The sequence below is a fragment of the Blennius ocellaris genome (assembly GCF_963422515.1).
Source record: "Blennius ocellaris genome assembly, chromosome: 8".
NCBI classification, from domain to species: domain Eukaryota; kingdom Metazoa; phylum Chordata; class Actinopteri; order Blenniiformes; family Blenniidae; genus Blennius; species Blennius ocellaris.
Window position 1 is genome coordinate 8,457,017 of NC_137657.1, and position 21,698 is coordinate 8,478,714.

General features: G+C 39.5%; 3 protein-coding genes across 3 annotated transcripts; 2 read left to right on the forward strand and 1 right to left on the reverse strand.

The window, feature by feature from the left end:
* Positions 1-6,692: 6,692 nt before the first annotated feature.
* Positions 6,693-12,256, reverse strand: nfkbid (nuclear factor of kappa light polypeptide gene enhancer in B-cells inhibitor, delta; the record flags this gene model as incomplete). Its single annotated transcript, XM_080501310.1, has 12 exons — positions 6,693-6,815; positions 6,906-7,070; positions 7,206-7,322; positions 7,889-8,046; positions 8,214-8,265; positions 8,360-8,506; positions 8,590-8,695; positions 9,601-9,779; positions 9,868-10,058; positions 10,335-10,365; positions 10,469-10,605; positions 12,163-12,256. 12 exons carry the CDS (start codon positions 12,254-12,256, stop codon positions 6,744-6,746), a joined length of 1,449 nt encoding a protein of 482 aa, XP_080357436.1. The 3' UTR covers positions 6,693-6,743.
* A 5,177-nt stretch (positions 12,257-17,433) lies between these two features.
* hcst (hematopoietic cell signal transducer) lies at positions 17,434-18,299 on the forward strand. The gene is made up of 4 exons (XM_080500210.1): positions 17,434-17,506; positions 17,687-17,707; positions 17,848-17,982; positions 18,201-18,299. The coding sequence occupies exons 1-4, from the start codon at positions 17,464-17,466 to the stop codon at positions 18,242-18,244; spliced, it is 243 nt and encodes an 80-aa protein (XP_080356336.1). The 5' UTR covers positions 17,434-17,463; the 3' UTR covers positions 18,245-18,299.
* Positions 18,300-20,943: 2,644 nt separating this feature from the next.
* tyrobp (transmembrane immune signaling adaptor TYROBP) lies at positions 20,944-21,698 on the forward strand (the record flags this gene model as incomplete). Its single annotated transcript, XM_080501435.1, has 5 exons — positions 20,944-20,980; positions 21,075-21,095; positions 21,180-21,323; positions 21,416-21,483; positions 21,579-21,698. 5 exons carry the CDS (start codon positions 20,944-20,946, stop codon positions 21,633-21,635), a joined length of 327 nt encoding a protein of 108 aa, XP_080357561.1. The 3' UTR covers positions 21,636-21,698.

Genomic DNA, 21,698 nt, shown 5'->3' on the forward strand with positions numbered 1-21,698 from the left:
AGAAGAACTGGAGGAGATGTGGGGAGGACAACAATGTCAGTTTGATGCTTCTGAAAATACTTTTGTTCGTGTCAAATCCGATTTCTAATGTTTAACGAACTGCTTTCATGTCAAAGAACCAGCCTTTTACTGTAATGCAAGATTAAGATTTCACCGAAACGTTCAGCATGACTGCTTCAGAAAGCTGTGAGGATAATGCAACTACACCGGATTGAACTGAGTTTAAATGATTTTCTTTTTTCCTTGTGCTCCAAGTTTAACCACTCAATTATCATTGTCTTATTCTCCAATAAAATATAAACAGGATTATAGACAAATGGAGGAAAATCATTTCTCCCCACATTTGATATTTACACAAGAATGCTATTGTAGAAATAAACCAAATATTACTATTGATGAGCACATTTTACCAGGTGACACAGACTATTTTTCACAAGAAATTCTTTCACCCGAACAGAATTAAGATTCCTCTCGTGTGTGTGTGTGTGTGTGTGTGTGTGTGTGTGTGTGTGTGTGTGTGTGTGTGTGTGTGTGTGTGTGTGTGTGTGTGTGTGTGTGTGTGTGTGTGTGTGTGAGTGAGTGTGGGATTTTATTATGAAAACAACCGTCAGTGGCGGATTTTGCTCTGGGTGAAGTGGTCCACCACTGGTAGATGTGGTAAAACAATTGGTTTTGAAGAATATTGTCTTTTTTTTTTTTTTTTTAAAGGACCAGTATTCTTCAAACCTTCTCAGATTTATACGTGTGTGAGCCCTTAATTGCCTCTGTCCCGACCCTACTGAAATACATTCCTGCCATCAGACCTAAAGCTTAAAAACTGTGTTTTTTTCCATGTGTTTCCTACAAAGAGTACCGGTAATGGTAATTGGAGCAAAGTAATTCATATTCAGCATACCGACCATCTATTGGTTAAATTGCGGGTTAATAAAATCTACAGAAAGAATACATTTACAAACACTGCTAATCGTGATCAGAAAGCCAAAAATGGGAATTTTACCGCCGAAACTACTAAAGATATTTGTGTTCACTTCAGAAAATGACAATCACGGGAAGAGATTAGATTTTAAGCACTGTGTTGCTTGGACTACTTTGAAATAAATGTGGATCTCAGTTGTTATACAAATCTGGAATTCCCAAAGATTTAAAAGGTCGTACAAATATTCATACTTTTTTTTTTTTAATGTGCGTACATATGCAGTAAACTTTGTTATAGACTGTCAATTTAAACTGGAGCCCTGTAAATTTATACTGCATGGGTTTTGGATTGTTTGTTAGTTTATTGTATGTTCTATAATCATTATGTGAAAGGTCCAGGCTTCGGAAGAAATTTTCCTTTTTATTATTATTATTTTCATTATTCTCAAAGAAGGGGCAGCAAAATAGAAGAAAAGTTGTCTTCTGGCTGTTCAGTTCTAATCATGGAGGTGTTCCTGATCATTTAGGGTGTACTGTTGTGGAAAAAGAAAATGCTTTCATGAAAGGAACAAAAATGAATGATTGGATGAATGAATGAATTCTGGCCACATTTAAGTGGCTGCTGGAGATTGTGCAGCAGATATAATATTCACTTTGTAGTAAAAAAAAAAATACTTTCTGGATCTGACCTACTATCCTCTGCAATCTGCCGTTTTAAAAGATTTCTTTTTTTTTTTTTTTTTGAGTATTGGGATTACCCCTGGATTGCACCACTTTGCCTGTGTGACTGCAAGTGCTTCACGTCACCACCAGGGGGCCCCTGCTGAGTTCACACTGGAAGCTGCTGCTCAGCTCTCTTGACTCAGTATCCAGCCTCAAACTGCAACCCAGCAACCCGCAAAATCAGTGAGCCCTGCTCCATCTCTGCAGTGCAGCCATGGCCACCACAGGTTTGATTGTTTTTCATCTCTTTCGAAGATGCAGCATGAATTTTACCTTTAACATGCTTTAGAAAAATACATGTTTAGTTAGAATATGTGACCCTTCACTAGTATTGTAATGTATTTGACTAAGAAAAGTTTGGGTTTTTTTCACATCTATCTGTGAAGGTTGTCTTTTTTTCAGTGGGAGTCAGTTTGGGTGCTGATGCATTGGATAGGTGTCGCAATAAGGGGGAATTCCACATTTTATTCTCCAAAATTCAAGCATTCATTTTTTTTTTAGCATGTTGTTCCTCCGAAACTCACCAGCAAAAGTGCAGAGCTGAATTTGGAAAAAAAAAAAAGTCCACGCTCAGCTGTTTGAGTCTCGAAGGTTCAGCAACATGCAAGCTGCATTATTGACACCCTGACATCTCCACAATCTGGAACCAGCAAAAAAAAAAAAAAAACTGCATTACTCTAGAGGGGAAAACTGAATGTAGCATTAAAACTACTAGCACAGATAAATCATTTAAAGTGGCTCTTTGACACATAATCAATATCCAAACATGTTTTTTTTAAACATATTTCACATCATTAGTGCCCTTTCTGTTCTTTGCTGGTGTGATGATGTGTGTGTGTGTGTGTGTGTGAATTCAGCCTGCTGATAACCCACTTGTTTCTGCTGAGCAAAGATGCTGCATTGTGTGCCTCTCACTGGGGGGAGAGAGAAAAATGACTGGAGCAGTAACAGAGCCAACCCTGCAGATCTTGGAGAGCTGAAAATCTTGCCGTCAGCTCTAGAGAATTAAAACACCCTTTAAACTGCTGCACACTGTGCTCAAAGTAATCCATCTTAAATGTATTACAAGCGATGATCTCTTTCTCTTTGCAGAGGCATTGTTTCCCGATCAAAGTGACTTCGATTATGGTAAGATGTGCACCATCCATTGCAGTAAAATTTGCATTTTTGCACTCATCTTGCAGCTGTTAAGTCACATGTGGTTTTGTTCCTTGTAGACTATGAGACTTTGCGGACCACAGGGGTTGTCCTTGCTATTATTATGTTTGTCTCTGGCATTTTAATAGCACTAAGTAAGTTTTTTTTTTTTAATAATATCTGTAACATAGAGGGATTTTTTTTTAGTCATAAAATAACTATAACTTATCTATCATTCTTCAAACAGGTAAAAAATTCACAAAATGTGTAAAAGGCTCATCCAAGTAAGAGTTATGCAAGGTTTAGTGGATGATCTCTCTGTGCATGTTGTTTGATCTTGAATTTGTCCCTTTTGAACAAACATTTCTTTCAGTTGAAGGAAGAGAGAGAGAGAAAAAAAAAAAAAGCTCCCCTATATTATTTCCTGCCCCCGCCCTGGATGCCTCTTCTCTAACGTCCCCTCCCTGTTCTGCACTCACAAAACCCAAAACGCACTTCCAACACACAGACGAGTTCACGCAGTGGCCAATCATTTGTTCTTACTGCCCCAATTTCAACCCCCCCCCCCCCAGTGCTTGTTTCTATAAGGAGGGGGGGAGGGCATTTTGCAAACCTCATGCTCCTCTTGGTGTTGGTCGTGAAACGGGCAGCGGCTCCTCCCAGCTGATCGCATGCTGCTTGAATGGCAAGACAAGTAGAAAGACAAGAGCTGCTGTTTCAACAGGACAAAACGCTGCACAGTGACGTTCCTCTGCAGGATCCTGTGGCTTCAACTGTGTTCCACCTTACGCCAATCAGCCGTAACATTATGACCGCTCTAGACCTCTGAAGTACCTGCAGATATTTGATTGACACTGACTGCGATGGAGAAGGAACATTTCTAGTTTTGGACTCTGAGTTTTGCTCTGTTGCTATCATGTCGCCATCACAGCAAACTTCCTCTAATCCTTCTTACACAACAGCCTGATATACCCCCCCCCCCCCCCACACACACACACACACACACACACACACACACACACACACTCACACATCGACAGGTGCCATGATAAAGACCTGGTCAATGTTATTCACGTTGCCTGCGAGTGGTCATGACGTTATGGCTGATGGGTGTAAAAGCCTGATGAAGTTGCCGCCACAGTTTGCAAACTGCATAACCATGTTTCAATAAGCTTGATGAATCAGTGCATTAATTTACTAATAACTCTCTCTCTCTCTCTCTCTCTCTCTCTCTCTCTCTCTCTCTCTCTCTCTCTCTCTCTCTCTCTCTCTCTCTCTCGACTTTGCATGCAGCTCCAGCTCATCTGGTACCCAAATTCCAAAGATAGAGGGTGAGTTTGTTTTACTGAAAGGAGCTCTATATGCTTCGTGTGTGTGTTATCCCACTCATCTTTCTTTTTCTGTTTTCTCTGGCAGTGCCTCCTCCAGCCGTGTAGAAGATATCCCAGAGAGAAGAGGCATCTCGTCATGGGATCCACGCAAGCAGCAACACACAAACACACACCGGCTGTTTTGTGGCCTTTTTTTTTCCTTTTTATGGCTAATATACCTCTACCAGCGGGATGTTGAAATAAACAGGGTGTAAACAACACAGCCTATCTTGAGCCCTGATTAACTAGAATGTCTGCAAAATGTCACTCTGTATGGTACAACTACATGGACTCAAAGTCTCTGCAAGTATTTTGAAAAGTCAAACAAAAAAGAAAAGTCAGAACATTTAAAGAAACAAAAACAAGTGTTTTTTTTTTCTTGCATATATTTTACTTCTGTAAAACAATAAAATCAACTGCATGATAACAAAGTTCTAAATGTGCTCGTGTATCAATGGAGTTTCGATCAGTTGTTTCAGCTAAGTCTCTTTTTATTGTTGTCCTGTTTGAAAACAAAAACATGTAGTTTAACAAAAAAAAAGTGAATAAAAACAATAAATACAGCAGGTCAAACACAAATGATTTGAATGAACACAAGTGGATCTTACAGTGTTGAGCACGAGACCCTCAAACAGCTTGAGCCAAATTGTCCCAGGATTTGTTTTCTCTATGCTTTATAAAATATTACTTTTAATTAAAGTTCAAATCTATAAGCAATTCAACTCATGTAACTGTTACAATTGAGGTTTAACTAAACCCGCCCTACATTTTGAAATCCGCTTGTTTACACATTGAGAATTTACTGGAAACTAGATTTGTTTTAATTAAAATTAAAAGCATGAGAATTTAAAAAATAGATTTACTGAACTTCCCACAGACAGAAACAGAATACAATTTTTTTTTTTAATGATCTCCTTGAATTAGCATGATTTTTTTTAGAAGCACATTCAATAATCCAAAAGTTATATGGATCAGAAATGATGTCGTTCAAAATGACATCAAAGCAAAGAGAGAGCTCTGATTATGTGGTTTACTTGTGTGATTGATCTTTTCTTTCTGCTTCACAGGAATTTACAGCATGTGTCATATCAAAGATGACACATAGGGAGAAATCTGTCACCCAAATTATTCAGCTGTGGCTACATTTATTTTTTAACTTACTAAAGCAGTGGAATTCGGCTCTAAGGAGTAAATACTTTTTTAGTGTGAGTGTAAAAACTGATTTTTAGTTTCGACACATTAATATCTCTCTCTCTCTCTCTCTCTCGCTCTCTCTCTCTCTCTCTCTCTCTCTCTATATATATATATATATATATATATATATATATATATATATATATATATATATAGATAGCTAGATAGATAGATAGATAGATATAGATATATATACATATATACATATATACATATATACATATGTATAGATATATATAGATATAGATATATAGATATAGATATAGTTGATATATATATATAGATATAGATAGATAGATAGATATAGATAGCTATAAGTAAATGAGAAGCTTACAATTTCAGTCAGATGTTTTTAAAAAGTGAACTTAACCAGTGTACTTTTCCTTATGACTCATGACTAAAATCTACAGTCAGACAGACAATTTATCACCGCACGTACTCATGCAACATCTCTATGACAGGAAAAGAAAAAACATCTCGTTTCACTGACATGGTCATTTTACACAGTAAAGGGTTGTTTTGGTTTTTTTCCACAAAGAAAAATTACACTTTATCTCACAGATGGGTGATGCACACAGAAAGAAAAAAAAACCATGAAGTTATGCAAGAGGTTCCCCTCACATGTATTCTTAACATAAGTGTACATGTTGATTGAAATCAAAACTCAGTGTATCACGATGATAACTTATGGGAGGTTGGGGGTTTAGTGAGAGAATCAGAGGGGGGGTTCTGGGACACGGTCCCAAGGCGTATTGTCTCACGATTTCACAGAAATCAACATTAAGTGGGAGTTTAGCCAACCTAGAAAATGAACATTACTTCACTTTCCTTCAAAGCATGTATGACTGAAACTTTTACATCTATCTAAAAATCACCAACATTTCTAAAGAAACTATAACTCTGTTCTTACAAAATATCATAAGGTTTATATGTAGTTTAAATTAAACTATGAGAAACAACATTCCTTTTGTGTTCTAACTTTCAAAGTACCAGCATGTCTCATGCTTTCTATTTCAATATGAAAAAAAAAAGAAAATGTCTCGAAATATACACAAATCATTTAAAATTGATCAAAAACATCAAACAACACTTTTTTTGATGGAGGATATGACATTTTGAAATAAAATGTTTCACCCCCACATGAAAATGTTCCCCTGAGTGTTGAAGAATAAATAAAGCAGTCTCAGCTTTTACAGTAAGCTTTCATCTTGAAATACTGTTTGTCAAATATAATTTGAATTGTGTCCAGAGAGTAGCACTCCAAAATGTGTTTTTTTTATATCAATAATAAAAGGCCAGGGACTCCCACAGTCTCATCACAATAATATGTAAATCCCCTTCTCAACAGAGGAACCCTCTTGAAGACTCACTCCCTCCAAATGGGGATTACAAGTGCTTTTTAAGTCATTCCTGGTCCTGGAAGAACGCGATACGTCGCCGCGAGGAAGCGCTTCGTTTCTTCAGCATGAGCCTGAGCTGGAAAATCAATCGAGGGAAAGAACAAAATTAGTGGATTTTTCTCACTGAGAACAGTGTAGTGAACAGTGCGGCTCCGGCTCAGCTCACCTGCTCCCCCTGCACGCCGCTCTGCAGCAGGTGAGCCGGCTGGTCGTTCTCCAGGTTGCGGATGCTCGGGTCGCCTCCTCGGCTCAGCAGCAGCTGCAGGATCTCCTCCTGGTGGGGGCTGTTGTGGAGTCCGGCGGCCATGTGTAAAGCCGTGTGACCATGAGCCTTAAAAACGAGAAACACACACAGTGCATGAGTCAGACTGTTTACAGTCAGAATTAGCCACAGCATGCATTTGTCACACGGAGGCACGGCTACACAATGACGCGTCCACTGTTTCATTATCGGGGTGGGACTCACTTTCATGTTGACAAAGTCTTTCATGTTGGGCAGGGGAATCCTCAGCAGATAGCGCACCAGATCTATGTTACCTTCCTTCACCGCCAAGTGCAGAACAGTCTTGTTACTTTTGATTTCCTGGAATTGGAGAAATTACATGTCATGTCAAAAAAACAATGAAACCTTAAGTCAGTCAGACAAAGAGATTGAATAACAAGGTGGAAATTCCATTTCGGTGCTTAGTTAGATAACAAACAGAAACCTTTAGGCAGCACTATGAGGAAGTGGTGGTGGTCAATAAACCACACACACACACACACACACACGCACACACACACAACAGTACCTCTATGCATTTTCACGTGTCCAGGTAGGCTATATCCTCAAAGTCAACTGGACTTGATTAAATGTATTTAAAGACGAGTCCAACCGTGTGTGTGTGTGTGTGTGTGTGTGTGTGTGTGTGTGTGTGTGTGTGTGTGTGTGTGTGTGTGTGTGTGTGTGTGTGTGTGTGTGTGTGTGTGTGTGTGTGTGTGTGTGTGTGTGTGTGCAATGATTGTGTGAATGCATCACGATGGCATCATGTTGGTTACAACCTCGGCACTTCCCATATCGACTGTGCATGTTAAGTAAAAGGTCAGACGTCGACACGCTGAACTTCAAAGCCCTTTGTTGCTGATGGCTGACCTACAGAGCTGCCGTACCTGGCTGGTTAGAGACGCCCTCGCAGTGAGCAACATCTGCACGCAGGACAGCTTCTCCGCCGCTTTGGTCTGAAGATTGACATCAGCCACGACGACGGTCGATAAGGCCTTGGCAGTGACGCTGTGAGAGATGGCCGCACAGTGCAGAGGAGTCATACCTGGAACGGAGAATCGGCGCAGAAAAGCTTGAGGCAGGTTATAATGTACAGTCTTTATCTCATTTATCACTTTCATCCTTTTTTGGGGGGGAATTATACTGTTCTGAATGTATTTCTATATTAACACAGGCTTCCGGTTGTGCACTGCCAATAAAACCGTCCACTACCTTCGAAGTTACGCGTCTCCAGGTTGAAGGCCGACCTGCTGGATAGAATCGCCTGCAGAAACAAAAGTCAACCAGGGAGGTCAGGACACTTCTCCCGAACCTTTCTGCGTCGCGGTCACGTTGACTGAGAGCTTGTGTTTCCTCACCTGGAGAACTTGAGGATATCCGTAGTGAGCAGCCAGATGGAGAGCGGTTTGCCCTTTGACGTCGCAGGCGTTGATATCCGCTCCTAATGACAGCAGATCCTGCAAAATCTCCGGCTGGTTTGCCGTCACTGCTACCAGCAAGGCGGTCTGCGCAGACACGTTTATTATTAGGACTTAGAATCATGCAGTAATTAAAAAAATAAAAAGCGATCACATTCATGAGATTGTACCTTTCCCTTGTGTTCTCTGGCATCAAGCTTTCCTATATCTCTCAGCCTCTCTGCAGCAGCAAAGGCGTATTCCCTCAGTCCCTTGGCAGTGTAGATGTGCAGGATGCTGACAGAGCGAGAGCACACGATACATTATTTATTCATTGAAGACCGGGGGAAATCGCAGTAATTCCCATAATCGATTCCACTCATATTCACGCTGATGAACTTTCATTTCATCTTGGGTTTCACTCACCAAGCGCAGAGCGCTGACTCACTCGTTTTTGTTTTTACGTAATCTGTCCAGGATTACAGAGACGCACACGTGGCTTTCACTTTTAGCTCGCGAACCGAAATTGGAACTGTACGGCTGTGAATTAAGTGTGTACTCGCAAATGCACATAGTGAAATCAATACTGGCGCGTAAATCAAACCGAGAAAGAAAAACATGATGAAAAGTTCAGACACCTCTGTAGTGTTTGTGTTTTTACTGGAAGTTATTGACTAATTATCAACAATAGAGGTGTCAAACATAAGGCCCATGGGCCAAAAAATGTTTTAAAATGTAAAAGAAAAGACAGATTACATTTTTTTTTTTACATAGTTTTCTTAAAAAGAGGGCACTCTGAGAGGATGCTGCCATGAAAGAGAACTCCCTCAAACTAGCTTCGAAGCCATGTTGTCAGGGTGAACTTCTCAAAACATACAGAATTCAACAGCTATAGAAGACAATTTTTAGACATTTTACTCTATTTTGCACCAGAAGTTTTCATTAAAATTGGCTTTATGTTGGGACCGTAGTCATTTTTGATCGTAATTGTTGATTCATTTGTGAAAATATGGACATTTTCATGATGTAAACACTGCGCCACAACAAAGAAAACTTCTAAAGTTCAGTTTTAAAGGTTACTATGGCAGTATTACACCAGTCTAGCCCACTCACGATGAAATTGGGCTGTGTGTGTTGAATTAACTAAGATGCGTATGTACGCCCCTGACGCAATGCTGAGTAGACATTCCTTAAGCACTCACGTGTCTCCATCTTCATCTTGGCAGGTAGTTCTGCTGTAGTCCATCCCAGTCAACAGCATCCTGGCCTCCTCCAGCTTACTGGCGTCCAGCGACGGACAACATCCCACCTGTGTGGTTTGACTTGGATCCAACAGTGGCCAAGGAGGAGTCAGACTGGGATCCACGGCTGCCATCGAGTACTGTGCAAAAGTTGACAGCCATTGAGGTAAAAATGAATACATCTATAAGCAAACAAATAAAAGTCCAGGCTGAATGAGAAAACCATACATATGCCTGAGGCATGGCCTCTCCAAGTGCCGACACTTGCGGCTGCGTGCTGAACTCGGACGTCATCGGGAGGCCGTAGCCTTGACAGTAGCTGGGTCCTGGAAGACCGGTGTAGTAACCGAATGTGGACTCCTGGGCTGCGGTCCAAGGCTCGAAGCTCACCGCCATGTCTGAGAAGCTGCTTGCTGCACCTGGAAAGTGGAGGACAGATGGTGATTCATCAGTGGGGACTCCTTCTGTCGTGAGGTTGTGCTCATAAAAGTAGGTGGGTGTTACGCTCTAGTTTTTGTTGCTTTCAATATGAAAAAGCAAAAAAAATAAGTCTTTTTCCCAGCCTGAAATCTACTCACAATATGTAAATTGAAGGGTTAGAACCCAGACAGTGTTTTTATGTTTTTCTTGACTATTTTCCACCTATGGTCCCCAGACATATCCTATGCATGCAGAAGAAAATCGACATTTCTTACCAGTATAGGTAAATGGTTCTGATGAAGAAAACTGTTGAAAAAAATAAAACAAGAAAAAAAACATCACAAATGTTGTATTTTGGGGGCTCAACATTTTGCACAATGCTGCTTCCTTCCAATGTGTGCTGGCTTACTGTGACAGTAGCTGGAGGAGCAGGGCTTAGGCTGGCGGCAGAGCAGGGAGGCGGCACAGAGGACGTCTCACGCTTTCGCTTCTGCTCCAGAAGTTTCTTCACTGTAGGCAGAGTGCAACACGGCTTCTCTTTTGGTGCTGAGCAAAAGAAAATCAACATGGAAAGAGAATTTGTCATTTGGTTGTGTAAAATAAGCCTTGGCTTCAGTCTCGGCACTATAAACTGAGTGCACAAAATTCAACTTTTGCACTGTAACAGAAATAAACCATTCATTCATTCATTCATTCATTTGTGAAATCTCATCATTTAACAATTTATACCTGCTATAACAATTCTGTAAAGTTCAATACCAAAATGCAGTTTTGCTTTCATTTTCTTGCAGGTGGAATATATTCAGTCTCAGATTGTAGATATTTGCACGTTAGTATAAAAAGTTGAAGGACTCTGTGAATGCTGAAGCTCTGTTTTTGGACAGACTTTGCTGAAGGAGATAGACAAGACCATTTTAGGAGTCATTTAAAATCAATGCCACTTAAAGAAGTTTCTCACAGCTTATTTCTTTTTGAATTTTTTTATTAAGTGTGTATAAATCTATTTGAGACTACTGTTGGATTCATAGAGCTCCAAAATCTTTGCTTTGAATTCACCTCAATTTCACAAATAAAGGCTGTAATTATTAAGATCGGAAGTATAAATGATAGCTTAGATGTTTGACTCTGCCAAAGTTCTTCTGGGTAAATCCTTACAGTGAAATAAATAAAGTGTTCACTTCCTCCATGGTGGCATTTGTCTGATCACTTTTTCACATAAATGGCCATCAGATCCATCATGCTATTGTTTTCCCTTGCCGATGCCACCGAATCATTTCCATTGTACAAGTAAAGGAAATGAAAAACAAAAGGAAAAAAATGTTACAAAACAGAATTTTTGATGTTTCCAGCTGACATGATCTGAACACACAGGTTGTTTCCTTGAAAGCTTCATTGCATGTGTACACGATTAAAAGAAAAAGAAAAAAAAGAAAAGATATTTCCACCTTGTCTGCGGAACAACAGACCAGATCTAAAGCTTGGAGGAACCTCCTCCATTAGGAACACAGATCCTGTGGTCATGCAAACCCCAAGAGATTCATCAGAAAAACTTGTGCATGGGATTGCCACAGCTTTTCTTTTTTTTTTTTTTTTCTGTGACAGCTTCCTGGCCTGCTCCGTTACGCTGCAGACACACTACCACATCCTCCTGCTTGTCGTGTCAACGGGCACGTCATCTCAACACGGGTAGTTTTGTGTCGCACCACAGAAGGGAGACATGTTCTTTTGTCAACACTCCTCCCTCTCCCATCATGTCTCTTTAGTATTCTGTGAATATCGTACGTTGTTATCTGCCACACGATTCTTGGAACTGAAGGAAACTCTGACAATTCAGGGAAAAAAACCCGAAAAAGCTACACTTTCATGGCCTTGAATGTGTAGCTTTCTGTTTACTGTCTCATCTCTAGAATATCAGTCTCACTTCCACTTGAAAGCCTTAACAATATGTCACAGTGCTGTAGTATGTGTCATAGGTCAGCAGCAGCCAGTAAAGGTCAGTTCATGAGAACACATGACATTTCTCTGTATATGTCAGTGCCACAGAGTTTCATTTTCAAGTTGAGAAGGTATTACTACAAGTCAAACAGTCACCAAAAATGCCACCTTTGGTATTTTCACTGATGATGTCAGGCTGCAACATGAGAGCGCAGTGAATCACCAGACAGTGCGAGTTGTTCAACACAGCACAGTGTGTCATTGGGGTGTCGTGTGGAGACACACAAACGTGCACACATACACACACACACACACACCAAATCTGAGTTCACAATGACTCCCATTACTGTTTCAGGCTGCCCTATGCTACAGTATATTCAAATATCGGCTTGTGGAAACCCCTGGACATTGACTCATGTGAGTGGGAGGATGGGGATTCCGACAACCTTTCCCTTTTGGCTTCGTCTTCAGAGAAAGAAAGAAGCAGTGCATGGCCAGTTTCCTCATTTTGTGGTTTAACAGACCCTGCTCACAGAATAACACACACTATGCACCCAGTCAGGCTTAGCCTGAGAGAAGAAAAAAGAAAAGACACAAACCAATAAAGTCAAGCGAAACGAGTTACTCTGTCACAACACTGCAGCTTGCTTGTCTTGCATAAATGAAAAGGGGAAATGAAAATCAAGTTAAGAAGGGTGGAGGAGTGTCAGGGTTTCCCCAAAGGCTGTCCAGACTCTTGGATTCACCAAGATTGTGATGTCATTGGAAGGCAACTGACAGAATCTGTTATACATGAAACTATTTATCATGGAAATGACCGAATGAGTCGTGGGAAAGTAATCTAAAATGCATTTTCCATTCTCACAACATGAACTTATTGAATGTGTATAACTAGAGTTAGAGAAGGCCTTTAATGTAGCAGGCTGACAAATATAAAGTAAAAACATATATATCTTGATAAAAACATCATATGATGTAAACTCCAGCTGACAGTAACACTGTTATGAAGATAAATATTTGTCATCCAGACTGCCAAGTGAACGACTGAATTAAAACATGGCCATACTGCATGAGAAAAGCTGCCATACTCACACTTATCAAAGTGCATGTCAGAAGCGGGTTTTGCCTGGAAGTCTTCTCTCTCTTGGTCACCGATGTGCTCGCAGGGATTCTCGGAGCTGGAGGGATCCGTGCTGCTCAGGTGGGCTGAAGGTACTTGTCTGGCTTGTTGTTACTGCCGCTTGTACACACAAAGCACGTTGTCCCCTGGCGCCGCCCCCCTCTGGCTGGGTGACCACGCCCCCCTCGACCAGTTGACCACGCCCCCCAGCAGCAGAGAGGCGAAGCACAGAGGGAAGTCATCAATGTTGTGAAGAATGCTTCATAAAGTAACGCGTTACTACGGTGTTACAGCAGTTCAAATACTGACTGAGTTCAGTAACTCACCTTTAAATATCTACAGTCTATAGAGTTAATGACAGAGTAATTACAATGACTGACGTTTTAAAGAAATGTTTAGTTGTTTCTGTGGTTGAACACTGGCTGGTGGCTGATGTCTTTCCGTCTATCCGTGCTTTTATTTAAAAAAAAAAGTAATATTTCTTGTTTGCTGTAGAAGTAGTGACGGTGAGTGTCGGTTCTCAAATAAACATGAAAAATGTCTGTCATTAAACAAAGTTTTATATTATTTACAAGACCCGTGTGCTGTTGTTTCATGTTTGATTATAATGACACTTTAATTGCTGCTTCTTCTCCTCGTCATGAGTTCATTTCTTTCAACAGATGTCCATCCATCCATCCATCCATCCATCCATTCATCCATTCATCCATACATACATACATACAAACATACATACATACATACATACAAACATACATACATACATACAAACATACATACATCTTCTGTACTGCTTCATCCTGTGCCACGTCTGTAACAAATCCCAGTGAAACAAAGAGCGAGAGCAGGTTACACCCAGGGCGAGTCATCCCAGTCACACACAGGGAGAATGTACAAACTCCACACAGAAAGACCCGGCTAGAATTTGAACCTTTCTCACTGTGAAGTGATAACCACTGCTCCATCTTTGACAGATGTCATACAGTTGAATTGAATTGAATTGAATTGGATTGGATTGGATTGGATTGGATTGGATTGGATTGGATTGGATTGGATTGGATTGAATTGAATTGAATTGAATTGAATTGAATTGAATTGAATTGAATTGAATTGAATTGAATTGAATTGAATTGAATTGAATGTCTTTATTGTTGCTGTACATCTACAACACACTTACCTAAGTACATCAAAAGTAATATATTAAGTGTCATCAACCCGTGCCTGGGAAAAACATATCAATTTGTTTGTGAGATTTACTTTCTCTTAGCTGTCATTGGATTTGCCTGCTGGCCCGATCTCAAACTGTCCACAGGATGAGGCCCATCTGAGGCAGCAGGAGCAAGTACCGGTCCTCCAGGGAGGGCCTCCTGCGGCCTGCGGCGAAGCCCCTCTGCAGCTCTGCAGCTGGGGAACCGCACAAACACACAACATGTTAGTTTGCTCTCTCTCAAGCAGCATCTGTGTGAGGCAGTTAGTCTACAGGTAAAGTCTGCGAGGTTGATGCTCCAGGTCAGGCCATCCTTCATGTGAACTGTCAGAAGCCAAAAGCTGACAAGCCCCTGACCCAGTTCTGCATGGCGATGAGAAACTACATTCCCCCCTCAAGGTTGTGTATGCAGTGGAGCACCTGGAGGTGAAAATACCAACATTTAGATAATGAACGGTGAAGTTTAACGGACTGGAATGTTTTCATATGTGCCACCATCAAGTCATCAGTCTGGCCCACACAGTGCTGACAGCTCAGACAATCTAACAAACAAATTATATGCCCATGTAAGACATCCTTACATTTTCCTAGTAACTTCTCATTTTCAGAAAATTATATAAAAAAATTCCCTATTATGTGCGACAGCTATGAGTGTTCAAACGCAAACAAGCCACATTGATAATGTAACAAGTGGAAAAAAGAGGTTGGTATGGTTGTCTCACCTGCCTGACTCATAAATCCTCCATCAGAAGGATGTTTATAAAATGTATAATCTATGGCCTTGACTATAAACATCAGCAACCTAACCGTCCCATGCATTAATATATCACACTGTATTGATAAATACACTCAGTGACACCTGTTGCGTGTGCGTATACCACAACAAGACCGATAACTGGGTGAAGAAATATCTCATTTTTTAAAATACATAATCTTTATGGCAAATTTTGAGGAGTTACGCTGGTGTCTTAAAAACAGAAAAAGCCTCACTTCCTGTTAACCTCAGGGCGAAACCTCCCATTGAGTCTCTGAAGGACCCAAAGACCCGCTTTAAAACCCGGGGGGACCTGTCCCTTCAAGACTTTTCTACTTGAGAAAACTTTGGGTTAAATTAATTTTACACTTTTACCATGTAGTTTTGAAATTCTTGTTTTATTTTTATTGCGCCCATGTTATTTACAGCACTTTGTGATTTGTATCTGTGAAAAATGCTTTAGAAATAAACATTTACACATAAGTGATAATATCACAATGATCATGATCAGCATAATTGTAGTTTGTTGGTTTCTTTTCTATTTAAGTCACATATTATAATTTCTCTATCAGATCTGATACCATAAAAGTCATTTGAGAAATGATGTGTAGTAGAAAGACAAAAAAAGAGAAGCAGAATATTATGTTTTTAACAAGACATGAGGTAAAGAAACTAAGCACATCACTTTTTATGAAGAAACTATATATTGAGCAGAAGTGGTTCAATTTAAAGCTCAGTCCTCCACGTTATGGCTGAGAGGAGTGATGGAATATTTTCTTATCTTAACATAATATCTTGTGTGATTTCATTCACTCATTCATTCATTTCAAGTGTGTGTATGTGTTCTTGAGTGTGCAGTATCCTGTACATGTCATTTATGCAAAAACCGTAGCTATACATAATCGAGAGGAACTGGTGTATTATATATATATATATATATATATATATATATATATATATATATATATATATATATATATATATATATATATATATATATATAATCTGTACCAGTAAAGTCGTCCTCGTTTTAGACTGTAATCTCCCTGATAAAAAGGGAACATTGCTAACGTTTTACTTCCTTTAAGAGTAATTTTGTCCAAGGAAAAATAAAGTCAGCCTTGAAACAAAAAAAAAATAGCAGAAACGGAAAAGAGCCGAAACTCCACCAGAGATGTTCAGTCTCATTGAGGCGATGTGGATCCTGAGCTGGCAGCCAGCAGCTTCGCAGCTCCCTCTGCTGTTGCAAAGAGTTACAATCAGTCAAATCTCAAGAAGTGGAAGGAAGCTCTGCTGACCTATACCGAAACTGGCGGCAAAACCACATGTATAATGTATTCGACTTGGCCAAAGAAGCTGATAAATCATGAAAACAAAACTTGACTGCATCCTTGAGAAGGAAACCTGACCGACTGGCGATGAGAAGTAACAATTAATTGAATGACATGGATTGATTGATTTTTAAGATCTCACACTCTTTCTCAGCCACAGTGTGTCTGAGGAGTGTTTTAGTACACCAGTCCTGAAGATGGCGCTCTTCCCTCTATTGACCAACATCCTCCCATCAGTCTATTGTACAACTACAAAATATGTTTATCATCATATATATTTTATGTTTGTGGGGTACTTTTATGAATGAATGAATGAAAGAAGACTGATATTACAATTCATTACAAAACCACACATGTAGCGGTTACAGCATTTGCAGACCTATATATGGGGCCCTTCAGCTTTGCTCGACTGACCTTCGGTGTGTGTGTAGTGTCTGTAGTTTTTTTTTATATATAACAAATCAATAGAAAGACACATCTGGATCATCTATACTCGACGACCTTCTGTAAAACAGAAGTGAACATTCCATAAAGTGCTGTTTACTGACACACATAAAAGTGATTTTTCAACCCCCTGAAGGAAGTCAGAAACTCTGACGTCATCTGTTAAAAGTGAAATCTGTTTGGAGGCGCGGGGCACATTTTCTTTTTGGACCACAGAAAGCAGAGCAGGTAGGAGACACCAGCTGTTTCTCTTCCTCGTGTACCTTTCAATGTTCCCATGTACAGCAAACTTGTCTATTGAATAGAAAGGCCCAGATTTAAAAACATATTCGACCCTAAATATCTGTAAAAAAAACAAAAAAACTTTGTATTTATGATGATATTTAACACTGAATATGTTAATATGTCACTTTTCATCAATTGAAAGTAAGCACAGTAACATTACACATGATGATATTCTAGCTTGTATTTAGAGAAACAACACGTTTTTTTTTAACTCTCCACCCAACTTTGGATGATGTTGAAATCAAACGAAATTAAGTGTGTGTGATAAGAACTAATATTACAAAAAAAACAGATTGTCTTTCAGATAACTGACCTGGTTTAACCGGCAATGGCACGTAATGAATTCTCCATTGTCCTTTTATTTCTTTGCAGTAAGTATTTCCAGCTTTGTTGTTTTGCACACACACTCAACCTGAAGGTGGTCTCAGACAGGAAAATGAAACCACAACGGAAACTTAGCAGACAGACGTGTTGCATTCAGAACAATTCTGATAAATAGCAAAATCTCTAAACATCTTTTTTTGTTTTTAAATCTCTTTTCCTTCTTCCAGGCCTGACAGCAGCGGCCCCAGGTATGTATAACCAACAATAAGAGTTCATAAATGTCCTCAAGGAAGTAGCACTAATGCAGAATTAGACATGAATGAATCTGATTTTCCAGTCGTGCTTTTCCTGCTTCCCACTCATCTGTTAAACCGCCTCTGTTCGTCAGACGGAGTCGTGTCCTGCTACAGGATTGAGCCCGGGACGGTGGCCGGCATCGTCTGTGCAGACCTGTTTCTGACTCTGGTCGTTGTCTTTTGCACCTACCGGTGTGCCAGCTCCAAACGCCAGAGGAGAGACCAGGGTAAAACAAGCTGCTCTAATGTTTTCATAGTGTTTGTGTCAGCAGTGTGTTTCAGAATGTGTTGGCGTTGAAAAGGTCAAGTGTCAGTGTCTGGTTTCTTTCCCCTTTGATTTTTTTCTTTTCTCTACATTTTAATGCTGAATGTTTGTTCCTCTGGTGTCACTCTTCCACAAAGCATTTGAAGTGATAGATTCCCTCTTTTTCTGTCTCGTTTCCAGCTGAAAAAGTGTACATGAACGTCCGCGTCAACTGCAAAAGCTGATCCAAAAATGGTGCCACAAACAACGTGAACGTGTTCTGCTTGGAAATATATATCAGAATCCTGAATACACTCCTTGTCTTCTTTTGAAATCTATATGAAGATAGGGAGTTCCTGACTCCCATTAGATCCCCACTGGGATAGTAGAACACACACACACACACACACACACACACACACACACACACACACACACACACACACACACACACACACACACACACACACACACACACACACACACACACACACACACACACACACACACACACACACACACACTATAAATGTGAGAGCGCCCTCTGCAGCTGGCTTTAATGATTAGAAACCTGTTTTCCTGGTACTGAAGTTAATGCGCCACATTTTACCCTACGTTAACAAATACTGCGTGTGAAATACAAAATAAAATAAAAATCGGATCTGAATGAACCTGTTGATTTTGACAACATATTCAAGAAAATATTGTCAGCACTGTTTTAAAGTTTGTTGATTATATCCTATTGATATTTTCACTTTTTTCTGTGGGGTACAATGCTACAAAGAATTTGCCAATGTGATTTATAAAACATATCTATTTCATTATGTTATATTGTATTCAATTCAATTCTATTCTAAATCATCAGCTCATAAATGCAAAACAGCAAAACAAAGTGTCTGTTCCCATTTTTGTTAGATATATTTAAACAACTTTAATAGAAAATTATTGTTTTACTCTTCACAGTTTAATTTCTTTATACATTATTTTATTTGTGGTTCATAAGTGTTTGTTTTCTGTTTGCTGGCCTCACGATTTCTCAATATTGTTCATTACCCTCTCCATTTTTAATAGTTTATTCTCCTGTACTGTAACATCTGTGCAGTCTTACTGAGACAGGAGGCCTGATTAGGTTATAAGTAGAGTCGTGCTACACTGACCTATTTATGTGGTTTGTTGTGGCATTTGAGTCAAAGCTGAAACATGTTGACCAAAGCCTATTTACTGTCTTTATATATGTCGGCTCTGCTTCCTGTTCATCTTCACTTTGTGTCTCAACTTTGTATCTTTGTTCTCTTCCAACTGCAATGCTGCAGGTTCAATCTCCATCTTTCCCTGTCCAAATGCAAGACACGGAACCATGAATTGTCCCAAATGAGGATTGGTTCTTGCATCACTGCCATCGGCACTGTCGTGTGTGAGGATTGGTCAATGTGATTAAGGTTATAGTGAATATAGTGGTGTAGCATAGTGAATTATCAGTCAGCTATCACGAGTTGCATAAAATGGTATAGGAGGTGAATTATTTATTAGCGACTGATTAGTTTGTATTTATTATAGAGGAAGATTAACAATTAAATATCAAAATAATACATTTTGAATGATTAATTATCAAATAAATACCATTTACACATTTGACCTTAATTGAGACAGTAGAATATTAATGAGTACAACCATTTTCTATCATTTAGTTATTAATAAAAAACAAATTGTTAAATGGCTTTTTAACTCTTTTCTATAAATTATGCAACACCATTTGACAAAATGAAGCCAAACTAAGAAAGCACAGAAGTAGAATAAAGTTTCCTTTTCGAAAAAGATGAAGCATAGCTAAACTGAATGTTCACAATCATGACAACCTCAAATCTCACGGTTAGTGTTTTACAATGAATATAAGACCAACAATCGAATGGTTGTTAACCGTCATGAAGCAAATGGTTCGACTTTACAAAACCTATTTAAGGCTTTTCTGTTACTGTTAATCAAACAACAGTCCAAATGTCATTTGTCTTGCAACTGCAAAACATGAAAATTCATTCCGTTCCATTAATAACACCTCTGTAATCTGACTGCTTACACACAGTTTATTAATCAGAATTAGGATTCAAGTTTTCTGGCCTCCGTGAAATTTGCACTGAAAAGTTCATCTGTCAGATCAGGTTTATTTCAAAGGTATAAAATCCATTATTTGTCTATATTATTTACATAAAATCCCACACGGTATTAAGTTTGTGATATTCTTATTTATGTTATAGAAACTTTTTATTGCGGTCTGGAAATAACAATTTTAAAATATAACCATCATTGTATTAACACTGATATGTATGTGTGCGGAAACACTATAAATGTCTGTCGCTATTTGAACATATGAATATAAGAAAACAGGAATAAAAACCGTAAAGCAGTTCTTTCGCTTTACTGACAGTACGCCATCATTGGAGCAACCTTGTGGTTTGGCGAAGCCTCAGAGAGCAGCAGTAAACCACAGGTCAAGGGGAAATGCTCAGTGTGGAGGTACAATCACACGTCAGTCTGCAGAACCTACAGAAGTCAGAAGCTTGTTATCGTGATCAACCTGCTAGAAAGAAACAATTATAATCAATTAGGAGCAAAGCCTGAATCCTTGAAGACCTTTTTTTTTTTTTCATGAGACCAACAGTGCTCGTGACATAGGAGAGACATGACAAAAATACCAGCTTCCTCTTTACACAGTGGACTGCCTCCTCCTCCTCCTCCTCCTCCTCCTCCTCCTCCTCCTCCTCCTCCTCCTCCTCCTCTCGTCAAATGGTGGTGAACTGACAGCTCTTCATCTGTGAGCCCGTTTACTTCTGAATTCACACATCTTGTTTACGGAGGTCACAACGCTGTGATTTGGAAGGGAGCACAAGGACTCGTGGCCTTCAGCCTCTTCTTCTTTCCCCTTCGGCCAAAAACGAGCGTCAAGAAGATGTCCAATACCCTCTGCATCGTAGATTCGCTGTTTGGTGAGTGCCACAACTGTTCTGACAATTATAGCAGCAGTACTATAGCGTTTATTATTTGTGATTTTTATGAGTTGTTTGGTTTTTTTTCTTGCAGGATCAGCTGAAGGACAACAAGGTATGTTGCATCTCTTCACCTGTTGATATAAGAAGCTTTGTGTTTTCGTTTTGCATCTCAAGTCTATATTTTCTTACCCCAAAGAATGTGGTTCCTGTTACCTGATAAACATGGAGTCAGTACTGGGCATTTTGGCCTCTGATATCATCTTGACCCTCTTCATCTCGATCTCGGTGTTTTGCTTTGCCACTCATCACAAAAGGAGGAGTGACTGGGATTCACATGACGGTGAGCGCTGACATTGTAAAGAGCTTTTCTGTTCATCATTTGAGGAAAAAAAAAAAAACTACCTCGTGACACTTTTTGATTCTCTTCAACAGGCAAAAGAAATCCGTCATCATCCGTCTCAAAGAAAACAGCCACAGACGTCACAGAATCTCCATATCAGGTAAAGTAACACCATGAATATAGACGTAAATATTCAAAAGGTATATCGCTTTATTTGTGATGAAATGATCTCAAACTAATCTGATTGTCTTGTAGGAGCTACATGGAGCCCAGTCAGATGTTTACAGTGAACTTCGGCACTTTAGGAAATGAAAGTTTAAAAACAAACTATACAAAAAAAAAAAAAAATCCCAGCAATCTCCAAATGTAACCAGA